Source organism: Berghia stephanieae, chromosome 15, assembly GCF_034508935.2.
Source record: "Berghia stephanieae isolate SIO BIC M18660-M18661 chromosome 15, UCSD_Bste_1.3, whole genome shotgun sequence".
Taxonomy (NCBI): Eukaryota; Metazoa; Mollusca; class Gastropoda; order Nudibranchia; family Aeolidiidae; genus Berghia; species Berghia stephanieae.
In genome coordinates this window covers 20,181,192-20,190,913 of record NC_088374.1, presented here as the reverse complement: position 1 = coordinate 20,190,913, position 9,722 = coordinate 20,181,192, and the positions used below count along the sequence as shown (strand labels likewise).

The 9,722-nt window shown below is 37.5% G+C and overlaps 1 protein-coding gene across 1 annotated transcript in view; it reads left to right on the top strand.

The window, feature by feature from the left end:
• The window catches only part of LOC144960630 (cytochrome c oxidase subunit 7C, mitochondrial-like), an 11,099-nt gene extending 1,710 nt beyond the window's left edge, over positions 1-9,389 (top strand). Inside the window, exons 2-3 of the mRNA XM_078893867.1 lie at positions 4,033-4,226; positions 9,086-9,389. Coding sequence (XP_078749993.1) covers positions 4,033-4,158 — 126 coding nt within the window. The 3' untranslated portion in view covers positions 4,159-4,226; positions 9,086-9,389. The remainder of the gene's footprint in view (positions 1-4,032; positions 4,227-9,085) is intronic.
• The last annotated feature ends 333 nt before the right edge of the window (positions 9,390-9,722 follow it).

The window sequence follows — 9,722 nt, the reverse complement described above, 5'->3', positions numbered from 1 at the left end:
AAAACAATTATTGTTTTTTTTTCTCCTCTATCTGACCATTTGGTCGCTCTCTGAATATTTCTGTTTGTTTGCTTTTTAATTATTTATTCTTTTTAGACACTATTTGAGATCGGAGTGGGGACGAATATATTTGCTAGAAACTAGAAAAAACCAAGAGAGAGAGAGAGAGAGTTTAATAAAAAAAAAAGAGGTGGGGGGAGGATGGATGGGACATTTATCCCTTTCAACGTTCTGAAAAAAGAAGACGGAATTTAAAAAAAAAAAAGAAAAAAAAGTGACGTTACCAGGATTCGAACCCACAACGTCGATTATGCTCAAACTTCCAGGGCAGACGACTAAACCATTCGGCCATGACACCCACTTTGAAGTCGACGCATATTGTGTATATGTAGTAACAACTGGTTTTAATGTTGGTTAATTTTATGTTTTTATAAATATTTTATTAACTTTCCTTATTTCTATGTGCATCTGGAAAATTCCATATTCTGGAATGTGGATAATTGTTTAAAAGAGCGGAGTTTCAAATATGCGTCTGGGGATAATGAAAATTCGTTATCCCCAGACAGGTGTCTGGGGATAACAAATTTTTATTATCCCCAGAAACCTGTCTGGGGATAATCACAGCGCAAAAAACACCTGTCTGGGAATAACGAACATTTGTTAATCTAGAGAGTTTAATAGAAATTATAAATGTAACGCACTTGAAACCAATGTCATTTGAAAGAGCTGGCAACACAGATTACAAAACAGTTTGAATTTTGATTAGACATTTTTCGCTGCGGTTATCCCCAGTCCGCAGACACCTGTCTGGGGATAACGAATGCCCAGACATATATTTGAAACCCTGCTCTTATCAACAATTATCCACATTCCAGAATATGGAATGTTTCCAAATGCACATAGAAATTTGGAAAGTTAATAAAATATCTATATAAAAAACATATAGAGAGCTGCGTCAATACTTAGCTTCCTTACCAGGACCAATCATTCGTTTGGACAGAAAAATATATAAAAAACTTACCCCTTACCGTCAAAAGCAGTTTAGATTTGAAGATGCATTTGTTTTCTATCAAAAAATATTCGGTACTAGACAATCCTTGATGAATTTCAAAAGTTGTGTTTGAAATTATATCCTAATTTTTTCATGATTCATTCCTCGCGAAATCGTGTGAGTTTACGTCTGTTACGTCTGGTCCCGCACCAAAAAAAAAACAAAGGTTTTTTTAAAAGTTTATTGAGAAAAAGATACGGAAAAAAGTGTCCCTAGATAGGTATGCAATTTGGTGCATTAGTGCAGTAAAAATTGGTGCGCAAAATTAGTTCGTAGCGGATGCGAGACTGTGTGTGTGTCTCTTTCTTTTTTTTTTTGGGAGTGCCTATGTACACGGTAACAGGGCATCTAGCCTCAGGATCTACGTACACGTAAACTGGTTTACCGTTGCAACACAAGCAATAGATGGTCCTCGCTGTCGTGACCGCGCGCGCTCGTGCGTGTGTGTGTGAGTTATTTTTTAAAAAATCAAAACAATTTTAACCATTAATGGCGAGATTCGATCTTACACTCCCCAAACTCCAGATCTTAGTTATCATTAAAAGACAAGCTTTGCGATTTATAGTTTAATTGAAGCCCGAGTCGAAATATACTCTTACTACTGCTCTCTTGGTGGCAACGATTTATTCTGCATAAGCAATCTGAAGAAAAAAATCAGTGTCACTGTGAAAGGTTAAAATTTCACGAAGTACGCTCCGTGAACACTGCTGTAACAATCCTTTGATCTACGTCATCAGGCAACTATTTATTATGTTCTGCGTATAACACACAATAAGTGGGATTTTGGGGGGTGGGTACGAAAGAAATCAAGGTCATAAGTAACCGTGCACAAGAGCTGTATCGGGAATTGGTTTCTGGGGGTCTTGCAAATACCAAATATTTTATGGAAAGCTCTTTCGAACTCCAAGACGTCTGGTTTGTTTTGCTATCTTGGAACAAACGAAACAGATGTCTTGATGTGTGATCTAGTTGTCTGATTTTGTGACCTGGATGTAAGGTTTTGTGACCTAGATGTATCCTTTTGTGTGTGCAAGCCATGCGGGTAAGTACAGCGATTGCTTGCCAGTTGAGGAAAAAAAAGGAAGAAGCAGCGTATCCGCATTTGAAAAACAAAAGAAAAAGAACTGAAAAAACAAAACAACTTAACCTTTTTAAAGGCGAATATCAATCTTACTAGGACCAAAAATAAAATCTTACCGTTTTCATCAAAAGACAACAAATTACAATTTAAAAACTTGAGCTTTTATATAGGGCAATATCCACCCAACGTGCTCAAAGCGCTTTTTATCAATATTCTTACTGCTCTTATGGTGGATACGTGTTTTTTTTTTCTGCGTTAAAAAATAATATAAATGAAGACTATTATTTGAAAACAAAAAAAAATCAGAGTCACTGGCAAAGGGTTAATTGCAGTACTCCTGCATCCTGTGAGACTCCTACGGCACTTGCTAATCATAAAAAAGGAAATAGCAATCAACAATACTAAGTTGAAAAAAGAAGAAGTAAACAAATGGGGGGGGGGAGAGCAAACCCAGTAGCAATGCAACCTTTAGCGGCGAAATTCGATCTTTGACCTAACACCAAATCTTCTTTCATCAAAAGACAAGTAACGGCAAAACGATTATAGACAATTGCGATGGTCTGACTGCTCTCTTGGTGGAAACGCTGTATTCTCCGTCAACAATAATAAAGATAAAAGCAAACTATTATCTGAAAGCAAAAATTTGCTTCGCTCTTAAGGGATTAAGAACACCTGCCAGCATCGTTGACATGCTCTACGTCACCAAGCGACACGTCTCCCTTTCGTCTTCATGCAACGCCCCCCCCCCCCCACTCTCACGGTGGTGGTGGCGGCGGATAAAAAAGGCCTTTTTTCTTTCATTCAATCAACTTGACTGCTGTTGGACCCTAGGCCTCTCTACAAGTACAAGAAATAATACTCACTTTTTTCTGCTCCAACGAAAATATCTACCCCCCACCAGTCTAATTATTTGTAGCAGATGACATATTTCCCAAAACGGTCACGTGACACTGTAAAAACAACACAGGAAGTCCATGAAAGCTTATTTACGGCATTTCCTTTGAACCGTGTAAACAACAAAATTTCGTTTTCATTCGACTCAACGGGTCAGATTGGCCGGTATTTTTTAACTAACTAAAGTTCTGAAAAATCAAAATGTTTCTTAGAAAGTTGAAAGATGCTAGTTTTTGAAACAGAGGTAGGTTTTTTAAAAAAATATTTATATTTTACGTGAATGCATGCTCGATGCGAGTTGGACGTTCAGCGGAGGTTGGTAGGCCAAAGGTTCACCTCTCTTATTAATTAACATTAAATCAGTTGTTACTACATATATACACAATATGCGTCGACTTCGAGGTGGGTGTCATGGCCTAATGGTTTAGTCGTCTGCCCTGGAAGTTTTACCAGAATCGATGTTGTGGGTTCGAATCCTGGTTCCGCCACTTTTTTTTAGTATTGTTGTTGAAAGTTATGACTGGAAATTGCCGTTCGCTTTTACTAAAAGTTTTAGGGAGGTTCAATTAAAGATGCATAGCATAACTTTTGTGATAAAGAGGAATATGGCAGATATTTTGGTATCATTATTTTCGTAACTAACCGGGCACCTAGCCTCGGGTTCTACGGACATGGTAACCTTGAATCTTGCCTTTAATGGGTTATATTGTATAGTCAGGTGTAAAATGGCCGTTAACAGTGTTGTCTCTGTCCGAAAAAAATTGTGACATCGCCTAACAGGCATCATGTCCCGTCCTAAATGTTAAATGTTGCTGTTGAGTTGACCAGGGACCCCTTGTAAAGTGCTTTGAGCACTTTTAGTGGATATTATGCTATATAAAAGCTCACTTTGAAAGTTGATGCAGTTTGTAATGTTCATATTTGTTTTTTTTTTTTTTTTATCTTAATCTTGTATTTCTTTTTCTTTTTTTTTTTTATTCTTTTTTTTTTTTTTTTTTATTTCCAGAATCTTCCATTTAGCATCCACAACAAACACAAGTTGACGGCCTACTTCATCCTGTTCTTCAGCAGTGGTTTGTCCGCCCCTTTCCTCATTGTCCGCAGGCAGCTGCTGCTCCAGGCCCAGGAGTAGTGAGGGTGGGCCTGTGAGGACATTTTGTGAATGCGAGATGGGATGGATAACTGCATTTTGAGAATATGGTATGTGCAGAACTGTTGACTTGAACAATTCTTGAACAATTGTAAAAGTTCCGGTTTTTTTTTTAAATTGTTTTTTGGGGTTTATTTTATTGTTTTTGTTTTGTTTTTTTTTTGTTTTTTTTTTTATGGGGGGGGGGGGGGGGGGGGTTAAAGTATACCTGCCAGCCAACCCCTCCACTTTTGGCAGCGGAATCATTCCTATTTAATTTACACTCTTCCTGTCCGCTAATCTGCCGTTGTCTCTTAAAATTCCGATTTTCAAAAATGAGGATAATTGGTGAGAAGAGGAGAGAAAATACATTTTTTTTTTTTTAAAAAGAGAGGGGGGGGGGAGTAAAAAGAGGTTTGTTTTTTTTTTTTTTTATAATAATGGGAGCTATGTAGGAAAATTAATTGCACTTCATGACCCTTTGTCCATTCCACTACCTAACACATCTGTATGTGTACAGTGATGTAAGTTGTGCCAGAATAACGTTTTTGTGTGTTTGGTGATCATTTTTTTTTTTTTTTTTTTTTTTTTTTTTTTTTTTATACTAATAATTATCCATCAATAAGAAATTCCTATTTTTTGTCTCACATTCCTTTTTTTTTTTTTAAATGTAAATCATCATCATTGCCTTTTTCACCCTGGGTCAGGGTATAGGCCACAGACAAACAGTTTCCATCCTTCTCTATCCTGAGCTAACTTTATCTCATTCCAGGTCTTACCACTTCTCTGTATATCAGCTTCTTTCATTCTTCTCCATGTTCCTCATGGCCTTCCCCTTGATCTTCTGTCTAGAGGGTTCCAGTCCAATACTTTCTTTGTTATAGTTGAGTCATTCTTTCTAAGCGTGTGCCCAATCCACCTCCATCGTCTTCAAATAAATTTCAATTTTCAAATAAAAAATGTAAATAACAATGTGATATTGAATGTATAAGCTTCTATTTAATATACGAAAACAGATAGAATGGACGTTTCGGGTTTCCCTTTTATCAACAAACAGGATGAAACACTACAGCTGAAGGAGATGATGTGGTAGTGGCGTTGTTAAGACCTTAACAACGCCACTACCACATCATCTCCTTCAGCTCTATTATCTCATTCATCCTGTTTATTGATAAATGGGAAATCCGAAACGTCCATTCTATCTGTTTTCGTATATTTAATTGAAGCTTATACATTCAATATCACATTGTTATTTATTTCTTCGAGCAGCAACAGTTACATTATATTTTTTGATGGTATGATTCCATGTTTTAGAATGTGAAGGGTTGGCAGGTCTGGGTAAATATCGTAGTTGTAGTTGCAATGTGATCCTTCAGGGCTACTGGGCCCGTGGAGGAGCCAGAGATTATCCCGGTTTTCCAGACTGTAGCAATAGCTTGCTATCCTAAGGATAGGACGCTTGTCTACCGCAATGTACTTTCTGCCACATCTAACAGACTCAGCTACAGCTACCCATTCTCTGCTTGGTGGACCAAAATAAAAAAAAAAAAATTCTCGAGTGCACCCGGGATCGATCTTGGTTCCTTTTGCGTTTGAAGCGAGTGCTCTGCCGACTGAACTAGCGGGACTTGGAAAAATCAACGATTTATACTCTGGGTGAGACTTTTAGGTGATCTCAAACTAAGTACACTGATAGTGTGCACTTGGAATTTACATCTGTTTCCTGTTTGAACAAATTCCCCTTTGTCTCACCTTTTGTTGGTTGCTTTAATTGTAAATCTAGAACTTTTTACAGTCAACTCCTGATAATCGCAACACCTTGGGATCAGCAAAAATGTTGCGATTTTAACCAAAGTTGAGTTTCCTGTTCACTTTTGCAACATTTTACACATAATATAAGGTGAACTCAAACAAGTTGTTACAAACATTGTTCTAGCCACACAGACCGAGCAATTTGATTGAAAAAAAACAAAAACATGCTGGTATAGATTTTGGCAAGCAAAAGCAACTTTGATGCAAACCGACTTCTTATTCAGGTTGGATTAACTTTCACTCTTTTGTTCTCCTCATTTGTAAGAATGAAGAGATTAGCCGTGATGAGAGACAATAAGCTCTCACCAAAACCATCGATCACAATGAATCAGTTGTCAATCCCAAACCAAAAGATGATATCCCTCAGTCTCTCTTTACAACTGTCATTTTCTACCTGTTGTCAAGACTATGCCCATCGCCCTCGCCTCTCATGTAATGGTCACTGATGACCTCATAGAACCATACAGCAAACCCCGGCCCTCTTTTGTCTCTAATAGGATGGTGACACACTACTGTAGCATAAACCCCTCCCACTCTCCATTCTTCAATCTGTCATGAATTCACCAATTACAAAATTAAATCATGAGGTTTTGTTTATTTGTTGTTTTTTTTTTAAATTGCCACTTTTTTAGGTCAAAAATTTGTTGCGATTAACCAGTGACTTTTATATAGAATTCATTCCGTTTCTTGGGAAATGTTGTGATTAACCGAAAGTTACAATTATCCAGAGTGGACTACTAAACCCTTTAAAAAAAAAAAAAGAAAACCAATCATTTATGAAGGCAGTCTAGACAGACTGGTGCCACTGAAGAAGTGACACAATACCGGTGGTGATTTTGGATAAGTTGGTAGTTTACACAGGGTAGTGAAAACAGTCTGGTTGCAAGTGGTGTATCCATGTGTTTTATTAGTTCTTCAATAATGTTTCCTTTTTATAGCATGGTTTGTATGTTAATGAAGGCATATGACCCTAATTTGTGCGGCTATGTGGTCTTGTGGTGTGCATACCTTCCGCTTTTGGGGGAATCATTCCTATTTTCACTCTTCCTTTTTATACTAGTCTTCCATTGTCTTTAAGATTCCGACTTATAAAACTGATGCTAAAGGTAAGAATAAAAAAGAGCAAAGAAGGGGGGGTGGGGGGTGAAACAGGTGAAGTTCCCATATTTTGTCTCAAATTCTTATTTTCAGGCGTCCTGATTCCACTTCGGAATGTGAAGGGTTGGCAAGTCTGGGTATGGCACTCGATTTCGGATCGGAAGCTATGCACCGAGCGATGTTCGAACCCAGGACCTTCTGGTCCGAAAGCTAGTGTCGTACCACAAGACCACATAGCCGCACAATTAACACTCAGCGGTGACTTTCATGTCAGTGTTTTGTGGAGAAGTCGTTGATCACAGTCTGACTCCACCTTAAGTCTGGACGAGACGCTCTCACACACACCATCAGTCCATTGTGCAGCATGTCAAGAGCATTCATTTGTTGAAAACCGAATTGTTGTCGGTGGTTAATGTATGTAGTTTGAGTACGGAATATCGTTGGTCAAAGAGTAAGCGTTTTCCATGTGCAATGTGTCGTACAAATAAGGGCTACGCGTCATACAAGTATGGGATTTCATTGGTCAAAGAGTACGCGTTTTTCATATGCTATGCATTGTACAAGTATGGGATATCATTGGTCAAAGAGTAAGCGTTTTTCATATGCTATGCATTGTACAAGTATGGGATATCATTGGTCAAAGAGTAAGCGTTTTTCATATGCTATGCATTGTACAAGTATGGGATATCATTGGTCAAAGAGTAAGCGTTTTTCATATGCTATGCATTGTACAAGTATGGGATTTCATTGGTCAAAGAGTAAGCGTTTTTCATATGCTACACGTACAAGTATGGGATATCATTGACCGAAAATTAAGCTTTATCATTGGCCATGAGAACAAACTTCATTGTCAGAACAGCTAGCTGTTTCGTCGGACCAGTAATTTCATTGTGTCACTATTCAGGGTTTGTTTTATTTTTTTTATTGCATGTGGCTATAGAGTTTGTTTGTTTTTTTATTACATTGTACTAATAATTTTTTAATTTTTTTTTTTTTTTTTTTTTTTTTGGGGGGGGGGGGGGGGGGGGGGGGGGGGGGGCGAATGGGAATGTAGCTTTAACGATTGTCATGTTAGAGAGGTTGTACTGTAGTTATATTTGTTGTCCTTGTCATTTTCTTTTCCTCCTGTCTCACTCTGCAAGTAAGTAAGTTCATTTTGTATACATTAACTCTCTCAGCGCCATTGTCCGCACTGTGCGTCCAGAGCAGAGCCTGTTCTACTGGCCAATGACTACACAGTGCAGCCGGTATTGAAAGACCAAAACTATGTTGTAATACAATCCTACTTTCTACAAAAGTACTAAAAATTGAACCAATGGTATCATTACTTTCATCAGAACATTCAATTGCCCTCCTAATACGATTCAATAGTCTGATGTTACACCGCCTGGCAACGGCGTCCATCTTGGTTCTAAACAAAGAAAATCATTACTTTTTATTTTTCATGCTGGCTAGAACTTTTCATGTGCCTTGTGATCAGAATGTGTAAAAGTCAAAACATGATCAAATTTATGGGGTTTTTTTCCTCTGGATATCCTTTATGGTCGCCGGAGAAGTATTTCATACGGGCATCCGCCATTGTTCCGATAGTTTAGAGCCAGTGTTGCTAAGTTACCATGCGTCATTAGGAAGGAAGTGACGTTACGACTATTGAATCCTATTGAGATTTTGCGCCGAATTCGAATGTCGCTTTGTCTCAGCTTGTCAATCTCAGTCTCATGCTGCTTCGATCAGGTGTCGGCCATTTTGTGGTTGGAAATCCAAATATAGATAGTTTGCGCTTGGCCAAGGAGTTCACAACATTGCCATCCGGAAGTATAACGGACCAACACACAAACTCTGTGTAACCATGAACTTTTATAGTCTGGTTAATACAGTTTAGTGAGAACAACTCACAAACGCGGATGGCAAAAACAATAACAAAGGCCTGAGTGACGTCATCTGCATACTATCTATAGCCTCAGTGCTGAAAACTGAAAGACTGAATTTGACTTTCTATATATTTTTTTTCTATTTCCAGGTTTTTGAGTTTGAGGGATACTTGCCAGCACCGACAGATAATATAGCTGAAAAGGATCGACATCGTATGTCATCATGTCAACTGATCATTTGGACAATTTTTTAAAGATTTTTAAATATATAAATTGTGTCTTTTGTTTTATCTCGAGTGTTGTTTTTTAACAGATCATTGTTACCCTTGTGTGTGGTGTTTGGTGGTTTTGTTTTTTTTTTGGGTTTTTTTTTTTTTTGGTTTTTTGTTTTTCATGTGTTCTTGCAAGTGTTCCTCTTGTGTGGAATAAATTTCTTATTTATTAAAAATTTCATTTTGGTTTATTGTTCGTTTGTTGTTTGTTTGTTTTGTTTTGTTTTGTTTTAATTTTATTTTAAGTATTAAGAGTGCTTATATATATATATATGTGTGTGTGCTGCTTTGCCAAACACCGGCGGATGTCACTAGATAAATACAAGGGAGTTAAGGTGAAAAGTCTTGTCTCTGCATGATTTGTTTGGTTGTTTTTTTCACTTCATCTTTTTTATTACCCATCCGACTACATTCTCATGATTTTCTGAGTATGCAATGTCAATATCAATGTAATTTAATGTAATTTATGGACACAATACTGTATAATACAAACCAACTAAAATTGGTGGACTGT